At 54.0% G+C, this 23,684-nt stretch overlaps 1 protein-coding gene across 3 annotated transcripts in view; it reads left to right on the plus strand.

The window, feature by feature from the left end:
- The first annotated feature begins 2,119 nt into the window (after window positions 1-2,119).
- RHBDL3 (rhomboid like 3) overlaps window positions 2,120-23,684 on the plus strand; it is a 48,995-nt gene continuing 27,430 nt past the window's right edge. Inside the window, exons 1-4 of one of the 3 annotated variants that reach the window (XM_033090005.1) lie at window positions 2,120-2,348; window positions 3,914-3,937; window positions 17,725-17,883; window positions 21,746-21,982. In XM_033090005.1, the coding sequence (XP_032945896.1) occupies window positions 2,238-2,348; window positions 3,914-3,937; window positions 17,725-17,883; window positions 21,746-21,982 (531 nt within the window). In that variant the 5' untranslated portion in view covers window positions 2,120-2,237. The remainder of the gene's footprint in view (window positions 2,349-3,913; window positions 3,938-17,724; window positions 17,884-21,745; window positions 21,983-23,684) is intronic. The other 2 variants (XM_033090006.1, XM_033090007.1) reach the window with 2 other exon arrangements.

Here is a 23,684-nt window from a genome sequence, read left to right on the forward strand (position 1 = left end):
GGGGCATATCCTCTGGGAAGCCCTACTGAACCTACAGTGACCCCCTCCTTTGGGTTTCTCTACCCCCTGAGCTTCCCTGGCTGTCACACCCAATCAAACAGTTTCTGGAGGGAAAGGTCTGGATCTTAATCCACCTCTGTATTCCCAAAGCTCTGTCACTGGCACTTAGTAGGAGCTCAGTAAATGTCCAGGGAACTGAACTGACCCTGCTGAGATCCCTTCCACCAGAAGGGAAGACAGAGTTGGATATGTTGATAAGAGCTGCCCCTGGTCTGGAGAAGAGGCAGAATCCAAAGGGCAGCTAGGGGCAGACCACTGCCTGGGGCTGCTGGGTATCTTGGCGGAGTGGCCAGTCCCTCTTGAAGTGCTCTCCCCACTCCCCTGGAACCACCCACTCCCTAGCCCACTTCTCCAGTCCCAAAGATCTAAGTGTGACACAGCCAGCACCCAGCGGGTCCTGCAAATGATCTCAGGAAGTATGTGTGTGGGGGTGGGGGTGGGGGAGCCACTGACACTGACCACAGGGGGACCACCAGGCCCCATGCTTCCCATTGTCTTTTGGGGCTACATTCCACACAGGAGTCAGCCTCTCTTCTGTCCCCTGAAGGCTGTTTTCAAAATCACACCCTAAGCAGACAGTTTTATTTACCAGGAAATCTTGGCAGGATCTTGACTTGTTAGTAGAGTAGAGGTGGGGGGAGGGTGGTGAGAAACAAAAATAGTTGAAATGATCACACTTTCTGAAACCCAGATGAAAATTGGTGTCTGTAGCAAACTCACCTAATTAGAACAAAGTTCATTTCCTTCTCTATGTTTAAGGGGAACAGTCATTGTCGGGTGAGATGGTCACAGGTGGGATCTAGGGCTGGAGTTATGTGCCTGCTTGATGGACATGACAGCATTAATTGCAACTTCCATTATTGGAAAAGAGCCTCAGTTTCTGAGAGGGAGAGGGGCAAAGGCCAGTGAGTGAGTGAGTGGGCGGGCAGGTGATGAGAAGAAGGAAGAAGGAAGAGGAGTGGATGGGACAGCCTTAGTATGGGGCTGGGGACTGACTGGGAGACATCGCCAGGAATGAATCCTCCTGGGGGAACTTGGCACCTGTCCCAGCCGGCCACTGGCAGAGCCTCTGCTTTGGGGAGACAGTTTCCCCTGGGAATCCGCCATTTTTTTTTCTTTAAAAGGTTGCTTTGCTCTAACTTCATTCCTACTTACTTTAGTTTTTTTACTTCCCCTCTCCCAGCTGGGGCTCTTCCTAGGGCTGACCTCAATCACCCTGGTCAAATGAAGCCAGGGCACCCGCTTATAGCTTTGGATGTAGGGAAGGCAAGATTTAGGGTTTGGGGTCTGGGACTCCCCTACCCGACGTATCCCCTCCCCAAATGACTGGCCCTACCTGGACTGCCCAGAATCTGAGACCCAAGTGAAGAGAGATGGAAGGGTGATCGGGATCCTGTCCTCTCAGCACCCTGCCCCCGGCTCACTCCGAGTTAACCCCGGCCTTGCCAACTTAGGGAAACCTCCTGCCTCCTTCACGCATCTGCTGCCTCCAACTGATCGTTAACCCGCTGGGTCTTGGGAAGTGGGCACTGCACCCCCACCCCCACCCCCGGCCCCATGCGGAGAGACAAGCCGGGACCCGGGTTGGAATCGGGTGGTGATGCGGGCCAGGGGCAGCGCGGCCCCATCCCCGCCTTGGGCCGTGCAGCCACTTGCCCGCCAACCCCGCCGCAGCCCTCCTCCCTCCCCTGGCCGCGGCGCTCTGACCGATTTGGCCCGGGTGGTGGCGTCCGGAGGGGGGGGCGTGCGGGGGATGGCGGTCCCCGGGAGCAGCCCCGCCCCCGCCTGCGCGCCGCCCGCTAGGAGTCCGCGGGGAGGAGGAGACTCCGGCGCGGAGCGGGGGCCGCGGGGAGCGGGAAGGGAGCGCGGGGAGCCGCGGGGCCGGGGCCGGCCCAAGGGCGCCCTCGCCTCAGAGCCCGGCGTGGGGGCTGGGACGGAGGCGGCGGCCCGCGGGCCGCGAGCGCGGAGAAGTTTGGCGGCGGAAGGGCCGGCGTCCCGGGCTCTCGCGGCGGCGCAGGGGTCGGAGCCATGGGGGCGGGCGCGGGCGGCGGGGCCGGCGCGGAGGCGGCGCGGCGCGCACTGAGTCCCCCGAGCGGCGCCGCCGCTGCGGCGCAAAGTTAGCCGGGCGCGCCGGGACGAGCCCGCAGCCGCTGGCTGGCGGTGGACCCCGCTTCGGCATGGGCGAACACCCCAGCCCGGGCCCCGCGGTGGCCGCCTGCGCCGACGCTGAGCGCATCGAGGAGCTGGAACCCGAGGCCGAGGAGCGGCCGCCGGTGGCCCCAGAGGACGTGAGTGCCCCCTCCCCCGCCCGGGCAAACTTTCTGGGGGGTCTTGGGGGGAAAGCTGCCCCCAACTCGCCTCCGTGGGGCAACTTGGAGGTTTCAAGGTGACGCGGGAGCGCCCGGGATTGGCCGGGTCCCCGCGGGCTGGAGAGGGCGGAGGGACCTGTCTCCCCTAAACACGCGAGCGCCACCCCCTCTCGGGCTCTCGCGTCTTCCCTGCGGGACACAGCCCCCTTCACTTTGCTGGGGACCCATCGGCCTTCGGATCCTCCTCCCGGCGGCTGGTGCAGTGCCCGGGACACGGCGTTTTCCCGCAGAGGCGGCCGCGTCACAGCAGTGATTCCCCCTCCCCTCCCACTCGCGACCTGAGGGCTCTCTGAGCCCAGGGAAGGAGCGGGCGTCTCAGAGTCGCCAGAACCCGGCAGCGCTGACCCGTCTGGCGACCCCCGACTTGGCTCCCGGATTAGCTCACGCCCAGCACCTGCCCTATCGCGACACTGAAATTAAAGCTGCCTGCTGTTCCTGAACCCGGCGGGAGGAGGGAGAGAGAGGAGTGCTGGGAGAGGTTTTGCTCCTAGAAGGGGGCTGCGGAGTCCTGCACCTCGTCGGTGCCAGCGACGGTCCCCTGGCGAGGATGGGAAGTGGCTGCCCCACAGGGCTTCCCTGCCATCTGCTGCTCGAGACTCCCCTCCTCGGGTCCTGGGAGTCAACACAGCGGAGCGGGCACTGGGGAGTCCTGGGAACTGGAGTTTCTTAAGCTCCTGCCTTCCGAGGTTACCCTGCACGGAGGTGGAAAACTGGGCAGACACTGGGCCCTGCCGTGTCGCTCTCAGCGAGAGAAAATGGGAGTGAAGCTAGCGCCGACCCCTCCCTCCCCCCACCCCCTACCAAACCTAAGCGGGATACTCTGAATGTGCCCCGAGGAGACTTAACACCTTCCCTTCCTTTGGCTCACATAATCAAACCTCTCACTTGCCTCTGGTCCCAAAGCCCTGGTAGAACTTCGTGTTCTCACCACTTAGATTCAGTCTTGGAAGGGACTGGGTGGGTTTCAGCCCATTGGAGGAGCCCCTTCCTCCCAAACTGCAGGCAAAATGTTAGTGCTTGTACAGGGGTGAGTTTTCCTGAGTAAGGGGTTTCTGGCCGATAGCAGATTGAGACCGCTGCAGCAGGTCTGATGGAACGAAACCTGGGCGTGCATTCCCAGGCCAGGGAGTAGATGTGGATATAAGCTTTATAGGTGTTAGAAGTTATTAGAGGCCCTCAACAGAGTTGGACATCTTTGTTTAGTCATCTTTCAGAATCACCCGTGTTCTGCTTACCCCTCTTGCCCGCCTGTCTTGGAAAGAGGGACACTCCTCCCTCCTCCCTCACCTGAGTTCCCTCCCTTTGCTCAGTGCAAACTCATTTGGGGAGCTCTTCCCAGGTGTTCCTTGGTCTCCTGTGGTGGGTCCCTGAACCTGGGGAGCGTCTGGGAGGCTATGTCAAAATATTAAGGGGCTACAGAAACCTTGGTGATAAGTGTGTTTCTTTCTTTCTCTCCTCTCCTGCACGGTCTCCCTCTCCACCAGCACTGGAAAGCCCTGTTTGATCAGGTACGTGAGCAGTTAAATCCCCCCACCCCTTCCTTCCAGCCCTCCCTGAAACCCTGCTTGCGTGGGCTTCCCTAGCTCTGCACTCCTGAGATGGTGACGTTGGGTGGGGGTGTGGCTTAGTGCATCTCTGGGACTGAACGACACTGCTCTTCACTGCTCTCCAGGTTTCAGGAGGAGGGGTGGGCTCTCCTGAGAAATCCTTCCCTCCCTCCTACCCTCAACTCGGCTTCCTAGAGCTGGGTTTATACTATTTGGAAATTGGACAATGCATATTGAAAGCCTGGGATGTTTGCTGTATGCCAAGGGATTGCAATCCGGGCTGGAGAGGTGGGGGAGGGCTTGGGTTAACTCCCTTCTGTGCCGCCACCGTCAGAATCCATGGGCACCCCAGAGTCAAATCCGCATCCTTGGAGAGTGACTCACAAGAGGGGCTCTTTTGAAAGTTGACTCTAATTTTGTGGCAGGAATGGGAGGGGATTAGGGAAATTAGTAAGTGATTATTTGCCAAGCCTAGAGTCTAGGTGTGGGGAACGGAGTTGGGAGTGCCAACTTTGGAATCTGGAGATGAACATTTGACCGTCAGCCAGGAAATGGTTCTCTTCTTTGCTCGGTACTCATGTAGTGTGGTGCTGTGTATTTCTTTCTGTCTCTGTTCCACCATGCAGAAGGAGGAGAGGCAAGAGATGTCCCACGGTGGGGAAATAGTGAACATCAGGGTCCTGGGGTGACAATGATTGTGCCATGAGGTTTGTGCAACTTTAATACACCAGTCTGGCCAGAGGGAATGTGTTTGGTCAGAGAAAAAGTAGCTAGGACCAGACCTCATCCTGTTGTAGGCAGGGGAAGCCTTTGAACGGTTTGTTACAGGATCCAATCCCTGCTTTGGGAAGATTCTCTTAATACGTGATAGTGGGATAGTGGTACAGCCGAGAGATGCTAGCTAGGAGACTGCTGCAGTGCGTGGACCTGAGCACCTTGACGTAGAAGGTGACAGTAAGAGTGGAAAGGAAGGGGGCATGGTGACGGGAGAATTGGAAGATCTCACTGGACCTGACTACGTGAGGTGAACCACATATGTAACTTTGAGATTCTGAATCTAGTAGGAAAAAGGAGAAGTCAGGTTTGGGGGGAGGAGGTAGCAAAATGACAATTGAGGTTTCAGACAAGTTCAATTTGAGGAGCTAGCTAAATGCAGACGGCCAAGTGGGACCAAAGACGTGGACTTGCAGCCTGAAAGACATGGCAGGCCTTGGGTGGGGATATGGGGGTGTCACCCACGGTCACACAAGGCCTGGGGTGGGTTTGGGGAAAACATCCAGCGGTTCCTGTCCCGATGAGATAGTGCTTCTCTCCCTCTGCTCCTGAGCGCCACCCACTCTCTCTCTGTCGAAGAGAACAGCAGCTGCTGGCCTGATACCCTGAGGCAGGAGGGAGCCGCTTGCTGCCACTCACACCACGGCCAGCAAACTGCCAGCCCTTCGCTCCTCTTGTCGGATTTAGAATCAGAACCTGGAACACAGTGTATCCTTCTTTTTTTCTCTGCTTGTGTCAGTCTTTCTCATTTGATTAATTTCCCTTGCGGGTCCCTGTGTGTGTGTTTACATTTTAAAATGAACTATTTGGCTGAATGGAGGAAAACTTTTAGTAGGAAGAATTTGGAACTCGAGGGAGCAGAGAGGATGTATAGCACCGAACAGCAGAGGGTGGGCTGTGAAATCCAGTTTCTCTCACTGGAGGGAGGTCCTGAATGTCACAAAGACCATCTCCCTGCTTCTGAGAAGGCCCACTCAGAAACCATTCTGGCCAAGCAAAATGAATTCTAGGAAAGAAACTCTCAAAACTTACTTTGGACAAACTATTCTTTCTCACAGTAAGTTTTGCCTGTCTACTCTCTGTCCCTTGGGCAACAGTAGAAGCCCATTTTTGTCATCTTCCTTCCTGTTGGTGTTTTGTATTGAAGCAGAGCTGCTCCAGAGCAGGGCTTGACCTCTGGCAGATATTCAGCCCCTCTGCAATTGTCCCCCAACTTTGTGAAGCCACCCCTGGCCCATTCCCCTGATAGGGCTACGTGAAGAGTAGGAATGAAGCTGCACAAATGGACACACAACTTCAGAAAGATGCCAGGTTATTCAGAAAGCTGAAGTGTTTTATCCTCCTTGTCCCTTCCTCTGGGTCTGTTTAAAGGTAGGATTTGGTGATGGTGACCTTGGTGCACGTTGGAAAGCACATTTGGCTGGGGGTTGCAGGCAGCCTCCCTACCGTCTCATACTGAATTAGACAGCCCTGCCGAGTCACACTGTGGTGAATGGTGTGGGACTCATACCACACCTGTCAGAGTGCCTGCAAGCTGATGCGACCCTGGAGTTCATTTTCCAGAGGTCAGTGTGGTGGGAGGCTCGTTCCAGTCAGCCCTCCTTCCCTCCAGGATCCAGGGGACACCAGTGGTCACCTGGTTTTAAACTGGGATCTGCTGGGACCTTTTTCCAGGGGGAAGGGATAGAATTGGACCAGTCCCTCCGTGCTGTCTAGTTCTTTAGCACGTAGAGTGGTTTTGACCCAGTGTGAAGCTAAGGACCCCAAGGACTAGAAGCCATGACCTTGCCTTTTGGTCTTATGTGGTCACCCCTCAACCAAATGGTCGGGATGCCTTTTGTGGGAGTTGAAGGTGAAGAAAACAGGTGTCCCCAGTCCCTTGGAAGTTTATGCAGCTGCCCCCCTGGCATTCTGGGCATTTGTCGGGTCTGCTCAAGCAGGTGTGTGGCATGACTCCCCTCCACCCCTCCGTAGTCTTTCCCATGCATCCCAGAAGTTGCAGCAGGTAGGGAACCTGTCCCGTGTATTTGTTTCCTATTTTAACTTCTGCTTGGGAATTGTGTTTTCATATCTTTGGGATCTTCGTGGTTTTCCTAAATATTACATTTTAAAGTTACCATAAATATTCGCCTGTTGTTATATCATGGTATTTGTAGTGTGATAATACTGTATAGTAGCATATAGCATTATATAGTATCATATAGTATTATCATACTGTAGTGTATGTAGTATGATATAGTAAAAATGTCCTATTTTTCTATTGTTGAATCTGTTGGGCTTTCCCTTCAGGATTCCTTCTGTTACTTCAGACCTGAGACAGTTTTCATCCCTTTTCAGATCTCATAAACATACACTTCTACTTTCTATACTTTTTCTATGATTAAAATAAAATCTTCTCGTGCTTTACTCCATCCATCCAGATCTTATTCCTATCAGTTACACCAGCATCACCTATTAAGAAACGCTTCCTTTATACCTTGTTTGAGAAATGGCATCATTTGGTAAATTTTTATGTGTGGTTGGGTGTACTTTAGGTTTCTGATCTGTTCCTCTGATATTTACAATTTTGCTCAGGTAATGTACTTTTTAGTAATTGCTTTATACACGTATTTGTTGCATAGCTTTCCTACAGGCTCCTCTTTTTAGGGTTATGCTTTGAGAGTCTCACTCTCAGCCCCTTCCTGAACTCCAGGGAGGTGCCCTCACAGACCCAAGGTCAAACAGCCAGGTGAGTGGCAGATGTTGGCCTGGAGCCCAGTTAACCCATAAAGGGCTTCTGGGGCTGGAGAACCATTTCCAGGTTCACCCTCACAAATGCCTTTAAGATCTGCAAATGTTTAATGAGTAAAAGGGTTTGGAGCAGAGTGGTGAATTCACACAGCACGATTGCTTTCAAGCTCGAACAAGCAAGAGGAAAAAGGAACTGATCATAACTTGATTGTGGCTCCTTTTTTCCCTTCCCCTGGGGAGTATGCATTTCCCAGACCCCAAAAAGAGACCCCAACTTTGCTGATCTCCCAGAAGAAAAGTGGACAAGTCTCGATGGTTCCACTGAAATTATAAAGTGCGAGAACCAGAACACGAGGCTGCTTAGGTGGGCTGCTGACGACAGAACCCTGGATGTAGAATCAGGTAGACCTGGATCCAGGTCTTACCAACTTTGTGATTGGGGGCAAGTGACATTAGCTCTCCGAGCCTCAGTTTCCTCCGCTGTAAAATGGAGGTGATCCTCTTTAATTCCAGGGTGACTGTGGGAATTAAAAGAAAGTGGAAACTCTTCACAATGTCTGATAACCAGTAGACATTCGCCAACTGTCTCTTGACTGGGAATCAGATAAGCACAGGGCCACCTCTGAAATCCAGATCCCCACAGGAAGGGCAGCAGCCTCTCTAAACCAGCTCCTTCCCAGTCCAGGCTCCTGGAGAGAGCCACTTCTGAGCCCAGAGGGTTTTTCTGCGTGCTTTCCCCAGTGTCTCCCCTGCCCAACCCCCTTCTGGTAGTCTTCCCTTTGCTTGACCCTGAAGCCCACCTCATTTGCAGTCCTTCTGCAAGCTGGCTTAAGGGGGTTCTGGTTGCTGGCAAAAGGTTCAGATGAGACTGCTGAATGGATTAGTGAGGGACCGCAGAAAAAAACACCTGTCCCATAAACAGGGTCATTGGGGGCCACCCCTGGAACACAATTAATTACAGAGAGGGGTTCCCAGAGAGGGACAAAGCCACTGCACCTTCAACCCCTTAGCAGGGCCCTTGAGGCTGTGGACTTCCCTCCCCTTCTGCCCCAGTGACCCATCACTCATGCCAAATTAACGCTTTTATTCCTGACCACTCACAGAAATGCGCTGGATAGTGAGACCAAGGGATCTGAGATCGTATGCTGTCTGGCTGGCTGCCTGACACATAACAGGTACACACATGTGCAAGCAAACAACAAATCCAACTACAACCCTGCATGAGTTGTCCTGGGTTCAAATCTCCTCTCCAGGAGCAGGCGCTGACCGTGGACCTGCCTCACTCATGTTGGCCCTCGGGGGCTGCTACCACCTCTAGCACCATGGGTCATTAGAAGGTGGGTAGAAGCATCTTGTCCAAATCACTCATTTTGCAAGCGAAGAATCAGAGATCAGTGACCTTCTGAGGTCACATGGTGCAGTCGTGTCAGACCTGACTACAGCCCATCTCTGCTGTGTTCCTACCACCAGGCCCTGCAGACTTCTGTTCGTTTACTTGTCACCCTGAGTGACTAAGGCAGTGGAGAGGATGCACATATCTGGCTCAAGTCCCAGTTCTCCTCCTAGCTGTGTGGCAATGGGCAAGCCAGGTAACCCCTCCAAGCCTCAGTTTTCGTTTTCTCGTCTGTAAGCTGCTTGGAGTAATACCATCCCCTTGGGCTTGCTGTGAGACCTCACGAGATACGTGTGTGTATAGCACTTGGCATGGTATGGAGTGAGCACCTGATAAATATGGTTGTCGATATCCTGTTACTGGAATTTCAAGAAATTAATACTGATTTTAAAGGAATCTCTGACATGGAGTAGTTAGGTCTTGAATCAGAGTGTCCAGACCTCCAATCTTGGGTTCTTTCCACCCTAGCAAGCTGACTTCTTCTGGACAGGAGCTAGACAGCCACATTCCCCTGAACTTCCCAGAGAGAAAGGAGAGAAGCTTTGGGACGGAGGCTGCCTGGGGGAGTGCTGACGCCCAAGTGTTTCCCTGCTGCTCACTGGCTGGCCGGCCTGCATGGCAGTGGGTGAAGGATGAAAAAGGTTGAGCCCAGGGCTCTGTCCAGTGTTAAGGAAATGAGGCAGTGTGTATCTCCAGTTGTGAACCCCTGGTGGTGGCCCCCTCCCCCATGTGCCCCCAATCAGCTCTTTTGAAGTAAGGGACAAGTTTAAGTTGGAAACTATTTTTTTGAGCGTAAACATTTGAGTGTCTGCTGTGTGCACGTACGTCCTTGTCTTGTTTTAATCTCTCTGTAGCCCTGTGAGGTGAGTGGTACTTTCCCCTTTACAGAGGAGGAAACTGAGGCCCAAGGGGGCGGGGCTTGCCCATAGACACCGCAAATGAGGACCTTCTGCAGAGGAAGGGGTGTGTTTGTGCACAAGGCAGAGGGCCACAAAAGGGGAAAGAATTTGGTGACCTTTTGTCCTGCCCACCCTGCTCCTGGTCAGAAGTCTGCATCCGAGGTCTGCATCCCACTCCCTCTTTCTCCCTGGATTCTCTCAGTGCTCATTCTTTTGGTGGCTTCCAGGAGAAGCAGCAGGAGGAAGTAGGTTTAGGCTGAAGGGGTAGGGATGGGCAGATGTCTGGCATCCCCTCCTCCCTTTCCTCCCCCCTCGCTCCTACTTCTCCCTCTCCCTGCCTGGGGCTCCCCTGGGACTCCTGCTTTGTGGCTGTGACTCGGCTTTAGTCCCCAGGCAGCTGTGATGGTTGGGCCTCGATGAGTCAGCACGGGCATTACGTCTGTTCCTGGGGACCCAAAGGGCCTGCCTCTGAATCACAGCCCTGGCTGCCCCCTCAGCCTGTGCACCGCCAAGGCCTTCTTGGGTGGCGGGGCTGTGAAAGAGCAGAAGCAGAATCTCTGTCAGGTGGAGGGGGCCAGGGCCTGGTGGAAAGAGGTGGCCCCCCACTCCTCAGTACCCACCCAGTGCCAACTTCTTGCGTTTCAGGGGAAGCCTGAGAGCTCTTCTTCCCCTCACTGCCCGGGTATTCAGAGAGCTGGGTAGTTTTCTGGAAACATGCTGATTGTCCAGAGGCTCAGCTGGATTCCGGCCAGGATGCCTGATTCGTTGCTGAGGGGAGGCTGTTCTCGCTCCCTAATCAGCCTGTGAATCTCAGATCCTGGGGTTTACTGTTTGACCTACAGGAGGGGGAATGCTCAGGAGCCTGGCTGGGGGCTTCTGGGAGAAGCCCCTTGAGAGAGATGAGCTGCCTCTGCAGACCTCTGCAGTGGTAGCTGAAGGAAGAGAAATAATAACGGAATCCTGGAATCACCCGAGCTTCACCAGCTGTCAGAGGCCTGGCCTGGCCAGTCCCAGGGGAGCATCAGGGCCCCTCCTGCTTCACGTGGGGAGACCCAGGAGCAGGAGGGGTCAGACCTGTTTTATAGGAAGCAGTCCCTCTTCTTCCAGGGATGCCTGAGGTCTTTGAAAATCCACTCCCAGCCCCAGCTTGGAACAGGCCGCATGGCGCCCCCTTCTACTCACCCGGAGTGGCTTCGGGCAGGTCACTGATCTCTGTGTACCTCAGTTCCTGTATCTGTTAAATGGGACTGATCACACTGATTCTAGGATTGGTGTGAGAATAAAAGAGATAAAATATTGGCGAAAATCAGTCTTTCAGAGGAGAAAAGTCAGAGGAATGGTGTGAAGTGGTTTTCTCTATGAGGTGAATTATCCTCCTCATTTGTGAGGAAGGAGAACTGGAAGAGAAAGCTGTTACTCCCCTAACCTCGCCTCCTGACCCCGGCAGCTGCAGGCCTGGCCCTAATTTATGGGGCTGTAAATATCCATGAATGGGCTGCTATTCCCTGGTGGGCTCTGGCTGTTGGGTGGGGACAGCTCTGCTGAGCCATAACCCCCCGGGCAGCCTCATTAATTCTTCTCTGTTGAGAAGCCAGGCAGTGGTGCAAGGAGCCAGCAGATGAGCCGTGGTGACACCCCACAGGGGCAGCTGCCTGCACCTTCCCCTGTTCCAGCACACTTGCCCTGTGGTCATTTCCCAGGGCTCATTCTGTCTTGGGGGACAGAAGAGGCCGGCTGAGGGTGGAAGCCTCCCTTTGATTCTAGGTCCCAACCTTTCAGACCTGAGAGGCCTTCACCAGGATGGCACCCCACGTGCTGCCTTTGGGGTCCTTGAAAGTGCCCATAGCCCCTCACTGAGGTCCTAGGCCTCTCTAGATCAAGAATAGGGAAAGGGTCCTCCTGGGAGAGAGAAGGGAGTGCAAATGCTGGGAGCTGGGACCAGACGTATAATTGTCCTGGGAGTGAAGTTTGTGCAAATCACACATACAGAATAGTTGTAAAATAGATGTGTTCCTTTTTTTATTTCTCTTCTGCTTCACTGCTGCTGGGTAAATTCTGAAGCCTTGGCCTGGCTCACTGGCCTGTGGGGGAGGGTGGGAAGGGAGAAGTGGTGCCGCTGTCCTGGGTGCTGAGCAGGCAATCCCTTGTGCAAGATTTGTTCTCTGAGAGCTCAGCCCGGTGGACCATCAGGCCAGTCACTGACTGCTCAGCCTCTCCTGGGGCCTGCCATCCCCCTCCACCTTCTGACCGGAGCCTGGATCTGGCAGACTTCTAACTTTGCTGAAGGACTCCAGACAAAGCGTCAACTGCCTTGAAAGCCTGCGCCACTCATAAGATGGGAGGCCAAAGGTTGGCTTGGAACCACCAACAACAGGGCCGGGCTTCACAAAAGGGAAACGTGATTCTGCTATGGACTCATGCATTTTCCCCAAAGTGTGTTTCATGGAGTGTTGCTGTGGGGGAAAAAAAAAAATACTATGATCAAAGATCCAGTAAGTTTGGGAAATGCTGGGCGGAAGAAAATCAGACAAGTTTCTCCGCTGTAAAACCTTATAGAGATCTTAATACGGTTTTCTGCATCATGCCCTTCCAAAAGGGTTTCCCAAACTTATGGGACCACAGAACCTTTATTTCATGTAGCATCTTGGGCCTGGGAAAGGAGAGGATTGAACTAGGGTCTCCCTAACTTTTTTTTTTTTTTCCGGCCACAGCATCCTAATGCTGTGAAAACACGCACTGGGAAATACTGAGTCAGTTGTATTTCATGTTACAGCTGAACCGGACAGAGAAAAACAAGGCTGGACTAACCAGCCCCCATGGAGAAACCCCGAACTGTCCCCATCTGTTTTTTCCCTACATTGGCCGTGTCTCACACTGTGTGCTCACCACCTGACCACTAACTCCTCCCACGTGGAGCTAGTTTCTTTTGTTCTCTACACCCACTTCCCCATCCACACACTGAGCGTGATGCCTGCCACATAGTCAGTGCTTAGTAGATGTTTGTTGAATGAATGACAGGATTGAACTAGGGTCTCCCTAACTCTTTTTTAGCCACAGCACCCTAATGATGCAGCGTGCAGCCTCTGGGCTCCTCCACCTGGATGTCCGTCCATCTGCACTAATTACCAGGCGTTCAAACTTGGCCAACCCAGCTCTCAGTGCCCTGTTTTTCTACCCATGATAGTATCTGCTTCATAGGGTTGTTCTGAAGTTTCAATGGCGGGACGATATAATTCATCATCCAAACTGGGACCATTTTGAGGGTGAATGGGGCACTAATCATGTTCAGACAATAAGTATAAACCAGGCAAAGCAGGACATAGGGTGACGTGAGGGTCTGGTAAAGCAGTGCCTGAAACCTAGCAGGCATTCCACATATACAGCTCTTACTGTCCTGTCAACCAGGGAGAAGGCAGAGGGCCAAAACATAAAACAACTCACAGGGGCTGCTCAGCAATCCCCTTCCCACCCCTCTGAACCCTGGTGGTCCCACAGCCCCTAGAACTCTGCAAAGTAGTGTGAAGACCATGGAGGTTCCTTTCAGCTCGATTGGACCGTGGGTTATGATTCCTTGGCCTGCTGCCCCTCTCCCCAGTGTCACCAGGTGACAGCACAGACACCCCTAACCCCCCACATGGAGCTGTCTGATCCTGATTTCGAATTTCCCATCACCCTTTGAGCAAGGATGCAGAATAGATCAGCTGCCCCCATGGGCCCTAAGCATTGTGGATTTCTCTTTCCCCATCCCCTGTTTGCATGTGGTATGCTTATACGCTCAGGGGTGGAATGGACCCCGTACACCTCCCTGAGAAGAGAGTTTCTACCATGTGACGATAGAGAAACTGAGTGTGCTTAGTGATCTGCCCAAGATAGCACAGCAGCTGGGGGCAGGGGTTCCTTCCAGAACTCTCCCCTGACTCAAAGACAGGAGACGGAGCCCTAGGTGGCAACAATATAGAGAGACTTTGGTGGGTCCTTTTCCCCGCCTAGGTCATAAGTGTGTTAGGAAGGGGTCCAGGGTGGGACATGGGGTATATGGCAAAGTGTGTGTGGGGCCCTGGCTAGGGGAAACTGGCGACCTGGAGGATTAAGGGGCCAGAGGGCTGGGTGCTGGTAGGATTAAAGTCCCCTGGGAGCCTGCCCCCACAGAGCCTCTCGCTGCTCTTTGCAAGGCCCAGGCAGGTGGGCGGGAGCTGCGGCAGGGGCGGCCCCTCACTGTGTGTCTTCCTCCTCCCTCTGCCGCCTGCATCCTCCACTCAGCCTGATTGTGGACTTGGCCTCCCCCGCCCTCCACAGCGCCGGGCCCTATTCAGGAGGCAGCTGCAGGATGCTCCCGACCCCTGGCTCCCCGCTGGGCCCCTGCCTGTGGCCCATTCACAGCCTCAGGCCTCTGGCTGCCCCGCCACCCTCCTACCCGCCCCAGTCAGGCTGCCTCCAACCCACCCAGCCCAGACCTCATCCCAGAGCACTGCATTGCTGAACGCGGGTGAATCCAGGGCATGAGGCTCCCGTGCCTGGGAGCTTCGGGGCCTTCGGCACATTATTAACAAGGAAATTGCATTGGTGGAGTGTTTCCACCAAAGCTCCACGCCACATAACTGGTATGATCTCATCTCCCAGGGCTGGACTTGAAGGAAGTGTGCTGTGACAGGGGTGCTCCCTGCTTTGCTGCGAATGAGGCAGTTGGAGCTGGACACTGAGTCCGGGTGACCTGGGTCCTGGAGAGCATTGCTCTGCGTTTGTTTTAACCCACCACAACCCAAGGGGACCCTACCCGCTTGATAGATGAGGTGATTATGGCTCCACACGGTTACCCTATATTGCACAAACTGGTTAGTGGCAGAGACAAGATTGGGATTTTACCTTGCTCCTTCATTCGCTCTCAGCTTCCTTCCGGGGCACAGGGAACTACCTCTCTCCCTCCTCTGCACACGGTCTCTCTTGGGCTCTCTCTCGGTTTCTTTCTCCCTTTGTCTCCCTCTCTGCCTCCCGCCTGCCCTGTGCCCCAGGCCTACTGTCAGCCTCTGCTCTTGCCTTCATCGTCCCAGATGTTGGGGGTGGTGGTTGGAAGGTGTCCCGTGTATGTTTGTGGAGGCCAGGCAGCCGGCCCTGTCCCCGCCTCTTCCCTCCCCACTAGTCACCCTCCTTGATTTCTGAGGCCTCATTATTAGGGTAGCGATGACCTCCTTTGTCTGGCCTGTCTGGTCCTGGCAAGAAAGGTAGAGTTTTGGCAGAGACGGGAGGCTCGGCCTGATTCCAGCTCATTCTCTGTAGTCTGGAGCCTGTAATGTGCTTGGGGCAGGACTGGCAGGCCGCGGTGGGGGCTGGGGGCTTGGGGAGCCACAGGGCAGCCCCTGTCACTAGGACAACAGCAGGGAGCCCTGGAGGGGGCGGGGGAACGGGAGCAGGTGGTTCTTTGTCTGGAGCTGGAATGAGGGAGAGGGGCCCGGCCTGATCCCAGCCCCTCCACCCTACTACCCCCTCAAGCCTCTGAGGCTGCCCCTGAGAGGGGATTTGTATCTCTGCTCCCAGCAAATAAATGCAAGGCCGTTGGGCATCCTCCTCCTGGGCTGAGGTAGGAGAGACTCCATGCTGTGTGACAGACCACTGCCCCTCTGCAGCACTTGTGGCGGTGGGAGAGCCAAGGGTGGATTTTCCCACGACTCAGGGCTGCTCTCCATCCCCCACCCCATCCTCCATCAGCCCACTAGGAACGACGGCCATGTGGGACCAGGCCTGGCCAGGGTCCAGACTGGTGAGTCCCCATAGTCTGGCACAGGCCATGGGAGGGGTCCCAGGCTGACATTGCCACTTTCCTGTCTGAGCAGTAAGGAGGTGAGAACTTTGCTGGTTTGAGGTTCCTTCCTGCTTTAAAAATCTGTTTTGAGTGGGCCTGTGAGACTCCTAGAGCCCACTCCTCTCCTGGGTCAACACTTGCCTCTTTGATCCTTAAACTTTTCTTCTGAGCGTCAGGGCAGCCCTGAAGTCTGAAAGTCAGTGGCAACCAGTGGTGGAAAAGAGTCCGTGCTAAGCTGTCTGTGTGGCACCATGGCTGTGCCACCTGCTGGCTTGTCACTTACCCTCTCTGTGCTCATTTTCCCGTGCCTCTATCTCCTTATCTGTGATATGGGGATAATAACAGGGCCTACTTCAAAACGTTGTTGTAGGAGGTAAGAGAAATTTATATACATAATGTATTTAGAACAGTATTTGGCCTCATGAAAACACTCAGAAATATTAGGTATCTTTCTCCTTAAAGATCTTTATGGAGCAGGGGTAGGTGAGTTTTCCGAAATGCTCTGTTGTGTGAACCAGATGGGTGTCATCCCTGAAATCTGGTGTTTGGGGTTCAGGGTGGAAACACATGCAGGTTTTTAAGTAGGCCTCCTTTAGAGACGTCTTCTCTCGTTGAGTTTTGGGGAGAATTGAAATAGCCCATGACTTGTGACTCTTGGCTGTTTCTCTTGGATTGTCTGGGGAATGCCTTCCAAAGATAGTCTTCATTGCCCTTATCTATAAAAGGGGGAAACCTGGGTTTGGTCTTCTGGGCTGTCTTGTGCACACATGGACATCACACTGTTTATCTTTCAAAATCTCAGCAACTCGAGGCAGTCGGTTGGCTCAGTTGGTTAGAGCGCGAGCTCTGAGCAGCGGAGTTGCCGGTTCGATTCCCACATGGGCCAGTGAGCTGCACCCTCCGCAACTAGATTGAAAGCAATGACTTGACCTGGAGCTGTTGGGTCCTGGAAAAACATACTGTTCTCCAATATTCCCCAATAAAAATAAAAATAAAAAAATTCAGCAACTCACTGCAGCGTCTCCAGGACGCATGAACTCTTGTGGGGAAGCCTTTGTGAGCAGGAAAGCTCTCAGTATCCACGAGAGGTGATTAGTGTCATTTCCTAGCAGGGTGTGTGCTGTGGGGGGACATTGGGTGGGTTCTGTGAGGAAAGAGGGGCGATGGAAGAGGGGCAGAAAGGTGATGGGCTTCTTCCGTGAGACGCATAAGATAGATCCTTCTCTAATGAACCAGTGAGGCTTTCCTTGGAAAATAGCACCTGTCTATTCATCCGAACAGCCAGTATTTATTCACCCAACACATCTTTATTGAACGCCGATCATGTCAGGCTCTGTGCTAAGCACTGGGGATAAGTTGTGATGCCGCCTTCCAGGAACCAGCAGTCCAGCGAGGAGGCCAATTGGAGAGCAGTGCGGGGTGGGGGTTGGAGGTCTGTGCAAGGTGCAGACCGTGTCTGAGGAGAGTCTTCCCAGAGCCAGGACATCCGAGGACGTGGGAAGGGTGAGTCGGAGTCTCCCAGGGTAACCAAGGAAGAAAGGAATCCTAGGCAGAGGGCCCCACGTGTACAAGCTGCAGAGGGTAAAAGGGCAGTGTCGACAGACAAAGCTCAGAGCACAGTGCCTTCAGGGAGCCCCGCCCCACCCCGCCCCGTGTGCTGGGGTGTGGGGTGTACCTGGGTATGGGCATGGAGGGGGCCAGCAGCTGGATGTGGAAGGACTCGCAGGGCTGTGTGGCCTGCTCCCTGGCCTTTGAGCATTCCCCATTGGGGTCCTGCCAGCCCAGACCCCCGATGTTGCATGCATCACCTTTTCATTCCCACTTTCCTCTTGTCCAGGATTAGGAGTAAGGGCGGAGAGGAGGGAGTTTAACCTCTCTGAGCCTCAGTTTCCTTATCTGCACACCAGGCACCCGATGGTTGAAGTGGGTGAAGGTCTCCAGGGCCTTCTAAGATTGTCAGTGGTTGTCCATCCCCTATTTGGATGTTTCCCATGGGGGCCTTGGAAACATCCCAGACGCTTGCCGCCTGGGCCTCTGTGGGCGGAGGGCTGGGGACAGGCGCTGGTCAGTGGCGATGGAGATGGGGCACTGGCGGCAGTGCTGAGCGGGGGCCAGAGCCCCGCTGACCCCCTGCCTGTCTGTGCTTCTCCTTCAGTTTGACCCAGGGAACACAGGCTACATCAGCACAGGCAAGTTCCGCAGCCTCCTGGAGAGCCACAGCTCCAAGCTGGACCCGCACAAAAGGGACGTGCTCCTGGCTCTCGCTGACAGCCACGCGGATGGGCAGATCTGCTACCAGGATTTTGTCAACCTGGTGAGCGCTCTGGGGCCCTCGCCGCTGGGATGGCCCGTGTGGGGGTTGTGGCTTATAGGACCCTTATGGACAAGGAAAGGGATCTGTTGGCCCACTGCACTGAAAAAGTCCAGGCTTCAGCCGATGAAAGCACATCACCAAGGACCCGTCTTCTCTTTGTCTCTCAGTGCTGCCCTCTGCAGTGTCAGCCCCTACGGAGAGAAGCCCCGGGCCTTTCCAGACCCTCCCACTGTGGCAGCAAAGTGGCTGCAGCTGTTCCAGCCCTCACACCCTCAGGCCTCACCATGCAGAGGAAGAGAGAGACTCTTGTTGTGGTAGCCTCCGCACAAGGCCTGGGGTTTCCTCCCTCCCATTGGCCTAGATTAGGTCAGTGGGATGTGTTGATTGACTCAAGCCAATCAGTGCCCACCCCTGGAACTGGGAGGGGGGTCATTTCCACCAAAACAAAGGGCTGGGAGGTTATTGTTGGCAGGAGAGGAGCTGGGCAGTGGATATTGGGAGGGTCAGGCCAGACCTCACAGGAGCAGTGGGGCACATGGGTTAAGGCTAGAGCTCGTCACCTGCTGGCAGATGTCTGGGTTGTTGGACGGGCTGGAGATAGGAAGCCTGTAAGTCCTGCCCAGTGGTCTGGGGTCCTGGAGTGGACGCTTCCTCCTCGCTGCGGGTTACTGCTACGTTATTACTGGGCTACTGTGGCAGCCTTGGAATGGGGTTCACTGGAGTTAAGCAGGGAGCATTTTACTTACCATGGGATGGCTGGGATATCAGTAGAAGCTGTATGAACTAACAAGATGAATACAGGACTGGAAGTCTGCACTTCCCTATTGGTGAAATGGAGATAGTCACCTCTCTCTTCTCGTTGCCTGTGGAGGAGGCGAGAGTGAAATGACTAGTGTGAAGCTGCCCGGACTCCTAGAATTCAAAGGCATCAGTGACCGGGAAGCCAGTACCACTTGTACCTGTCGTCATGTCGGCTGAGCTCTCTGATGTGGATGCCCAGACTTTGGAGTAGTTTTCATTGCCTCTTGGCTGAGGGCCTCCCTTTGCCCAGAGGTTAGCACAAGGGCACGGAGCCGCGGTCAGGCTTTAGGGGTAAAACATGCTACTGCCATTCACAGTGGACCCAGGGAGCAGACCTCTGAGAGGGCAGGGGACAGAGCTGAGCTAAGCTGGGGAACGGTGCGGGTGGGGGGACAGCCGAGAATCATGGGATGAGTGAGGGAGGGGCGCCCTGTGACTTGGAGCCTAGCAGTGCCACCGAAGACCAGGCCACAGGTTTGCGCCTACGTAGGCTCAGCCACAGCCCCAGGGCCAGGATGTTTGCTGCACATCGTGCTCAGTCTCAGGGCAAGGTGAGGGCATGGCTGAGCTTGTAGCTGCTTCTCTCCAGCAAGGAGTCCGTGGGGTCCGCTGTGTGAACTCACAACAGCAGGTTACTTGTTACTGTTGGAATTTCTCTATTCAAGTTCTAAGCTGGAGTGGCCAGACCTAGCCTGGATTTGTGTGAGCAGGGCTTCCCTGGAGACCAGCACTACGAAGGGGTCACTAGCAGGAAGCTCGGGGGTAGGGGGGTCGGGAAGCTCTGGGTGAGGAGCAGAGAGCTCAGGGCCTAGAGTCAGATGGACCTGGGTCCTGCTCCTAGTTTTGCCTTTGTCACTCACTGGTAAAGATCTTTTGAGCCTGGGTTTTCTCATTTGTAAAAAGAAGCCAAAAGATACCCTCTTCAGGGTTGTTGCAAGGATTAAGCAAGACGAAGTATTTGAAAGCCTTTGTTGTCTCTAATGATCTTCCACCAGGTAAACTCTGCATCTTTTGCAAGCCCTTCCCTACCGCAACCCAGGCAGGATAAAACCAGCCTCATCCAGAGCCCTCACCCTCACAGTGCTTTGCCAAGTTTCTCTTATAGCACAGACTACATGTCATTACAGCTAAGTGGCCAGGGTGGTCATGTATGGGTGTGCAAGTTGTGCACTATACAAGGATGCCCGGCAGAGGGATGACTGGGGACTGAATCTGGCATGGGCTTTGTTCACCAAGGCCTGGAATGGGCCCATCCACCTGAAAGAAGAGGCTCCCTTCTCTAATTGACACAAAAGTGCCAATGACGTGGACTCCAGAGTCAGGCTGATCTGGACTTGAATCCTGATGCTGATTTGCTAACCTTGCGTCCTTGAGAAAACTACTTACCCACTCCAAGCTCTGGCCCCCATCTTTACAATGTGGGGACAGTCCTGTGTACTTGTAAGCTGTGTGAGGCCCGAGACCGTGGTTACTACTGTGCCCAGCACAGTTCTCGGCACCTCAAGGTGCTGGCGAATGGTGAGTGTGTGTGTGCTCGTGCTGCTTCTCCTGTGCTTGTGCTGAGTCCATCCCCACCACGGGTCTTCAGGGCGCTGCCATGAGTGTGTTTATATGCACATGCACACTCGAGGATTGGGAGAGAGGCGGATAGGGTGGCGACAGAATAACTTCACGACGTGATCCTGTCTGGGGCTTGCAATGTACATGCAGCCCCAAGCCCTGCCCGCATGCACAGAACTCCTGAGGCTCTAAGAAGAACCAGACCCAAGCTTTGTAAGCATGGAGGGGATGAGAATAGGGACTCTTTGGAAGGGGTTCATCCAGGAAGGCCTGCTGGAGCTTTAAGCCAGACTTGAAAGGTGAGAGACAGCAGAGCCCAGGAGGGGCAAGGGCAGAGGGAGGCTCCACAGGCCTGGTCTGAGCGCAGAGCCTCCCCAGCTACCTTCCCCCTGACAGGGCTTCACACCCCTGTGCCTTGGTCTGGCTTGCTTCACCTGGGCAGCCCTCTCCGGACTCCTGCCTTCAGCTTTAGCCTAATGTCCACTGCGGGGCGCACAGTCCCAGGAATACGTTGATCATCCCCACCCTGGCTTCCATGGAACAGCCACCCAGGCAGCACTGTGGACTCTGGCGTTGGGAGGGCTGTGTCTCTAGGACATCTCCCCATCATAAGGGTCTAGAATGTGGTCGTGGAGGGCAGGTAGGAGGTGACGGAGGCCTTGGGAGGCTGCAAGTCAGCAAGGCTGCCTTTGGTGTGTAGAGCCAGGCTATCTGCTGGATGAGGCAGCCAGGGCTCTACTGAGGATATGTGAGGCTCAGTTCTCATGCAGGGCTCTACAACCAGTCCCTGGGCTCACCACATGTTACATGTCCCTTGGAAGTACTCAGGTCTGGTAACCGTCCACAGGCACAGCTTTGAGTTCTGGTTCTGTGGACCTCTGTACAAACTCGCCAACGGCTGCCCCTCTCTTCTCAAGCTAGTGTTTATGAGGATGCTAACTCCTACTCACCTTTCAGCTCCCACTCAGATACCCATTCCTCCCGGAAGCCCTCCCTGACTACCTTGGGACCCAGTATGGCTCCCTCTTATGTGTGTTACAGCAGCCTTCACTCCGAACTACTGGTCACTTATCTGTCTGGACCACCACTGTATCCCCTGTGTCTGGCCTGACACTTAGTAGTTGCTCAGGAACTTGTGGTGGATGGAAGGAAGGAAGGTAAACTGAATGTGAACATAGTCTCAGGAGCCTTAACGGGCCTGAACTTGATGGGTTCTTAAAACTCTCTGTGCTTTGGTTTCCTCATGTAGTAGAATGGGGATAGTCATAGTTCTTATGTAACAGGTAGACTAGTTGTATCAAATGAACCAACATGTCAAGTGTTTAGAACAAGCCCTGGCACGTAAGAGCTCAATGCATCTTGCTTCTCGTGAACTGTGATAGAACAAAGGGAACGATGGGGTTAGGCTGGTTGGTCTGAGTATTGCACTGGCTGGGAAATAGGTCAGGGCTCCTCCGAGACCCCGGTTCTGACCCCGTCCCCCACCCTGTTTCCCGTGCAGATGAGCAACAAGCGGTCTAACAGCTTCCGCCAAGCCATCCTGCAGGGGAACCGCAGGCTCTGCAGCAAGGCCCTGCTGGAGGAGAAAGGGCTGAACCTCTCGCAGAGGCTGATCCGCCATGTGGCCTATGAGACCCTGCCCCGGGAGATTGACCGGAAGTGGTACTATGACAGTTACACCTGCTGCCCCCCACCCTGGTTCATGATCACTGTCACACTGCTGGAGGCAAGGACAACGGTGGGGAAGGGGCTGCTCTGCCTTGGCGGAGTTTGGTGGGGGTGGTGGGGGTGGGGCCGGGAGCATATCTGGGGTCATGTGGGGAAGGGCAGCGTTGTCTCCCCCCAAAGGCGATGGTGGTTGCAAGTCAGGCCCCGTGATAGGGCGTACAGTGTTATAACCCCTGGACCAGAAAGATTATTACTTCAAAGATTAATATTTCAAAGAGTATTACTTCAAGCAATATTCACTGCAGCAAAATCCCCTATATAACCACCGCCGCCAAAACAGCAGCAACACACACAATGTAATAAGTTCATTGATTTGGGGGATTTAGCCAGGCGAACTCATTAAAATCCATTTATTTTAGTTCCTCCCCGAGTGAGTAACGTGGACCCGTCATTCACTGCCCTGACACTCCATCCTCCACCGGTGAAGCAGGAATAACCAGGCCTGCCCTCCTCCTCCCATAGGCTTCCTTCTTGGGCGAGAGAATGGCTGGTGGTGCTCATGGAACACAAAAGCATCACACAAATATGTATGGGAGGGAATGTTCATGAACAGGTCCATGTGGGCTTACCACCTTTGGAAAGGACATTCTCCCCTTAGGGAATCATCCAGACCTATTGTTCTAAAAGTCTCCTGCTTATGCAACGGAATCCAAAGGGACCTCTTTCAGAATCTGTCCCTGTGTAAGGAACTCAATGCTTTGGGATGGTCAGCCCAAGAACCTGTGCTGCACCACCACCACCACCACCACCACCACCACCACCACCACCACCACCACCACCACCACCACCACCAATCTCAGCTCCTGAATAGAAGCTCAGCTTCCCTTTGGCATTTTATCATCTCTACCGTTTCTCTTCCAGAGCCATGGACCTAATTACCACCCCTACATGTGTTCTTGTAAGATTCCTAATCAAATGGCAGGATCGTTAAGTTTCATGGCATTCTTCTTTTTTCCTAAGTCAGAATAGCTGGTCTGTGGGCCAGAGCTCCTCTGTTTGTTGTTATGGCTGCATCCAAGTATACGTTGAAGTTGCAATTTTTCTGAGATATTCTTGGACTCGGTCTCCAAATGCTTACTGTGTTGGTCTATTTATTAACTTCGATTTGAGGAACAATAATAACGAGCTGCCTTGGAAGCGGTAATGTTGCCAGGCCACCTGCATCCTGTTAGGTGGACAGAATGGCTCTCCAGAGAGGCCAGGGGAGTCCAGCTGCTGGGGGTGGGGGGGCCTAAGCCATTCCACGCTCAGCCCAGGAGGTCTTAACCCGACACTAATTATAGCTGCATTCACAGAGTGCATGCTGGGCACACAGCGGGTCTTCGTGTATTTTCTCTCTTTTAAATCTCATGACCACCCTCGAAGTGTAGGCATTCATACTGCCATTTCCAGATGAGGAAATCAAGAACCAGAGAATTCAAATAATTTGTCTAAGGTCATCCAGAGGAGCCATATTGGTTTCAGATTTCCAGAAACCTCACCTATATAAATTCAAACCACCAATCTAGAAGAAAATGCTGAAGCAACTCTTTCAAAGTCCTGTACTAAAGCCCAAAGTTTTTGTTTTACATACAGTTCTAGTAACCTGGCTTTCTGATTCCATAACAGAGGGAAAATAGAAGGGACATGGTAGGCAGCTATTAGAAGTGACCCACTAGTAGCCAGCAGTAAGAAGAATCTGGTTATAGTACCTGGTTAACAACCTGCACACA

This window comes from Rhinolophus ferrumequinum, chromosome 21, assembly GCF_004115265.2.
Source record: "Rhinolophus ferrumequinum isolate MPI-CBG mRhiFer1 chromosome 21, mRhiFer1_v1.p, whole genome shotgun sequence".
Taxonomy (NCBI): Eukaryota; Metazoa; Chordata; class Mammalia; order Chiroptera; family Rhinolophidae; genus Rhinolophus; species Rhinolophus ferrumequinum.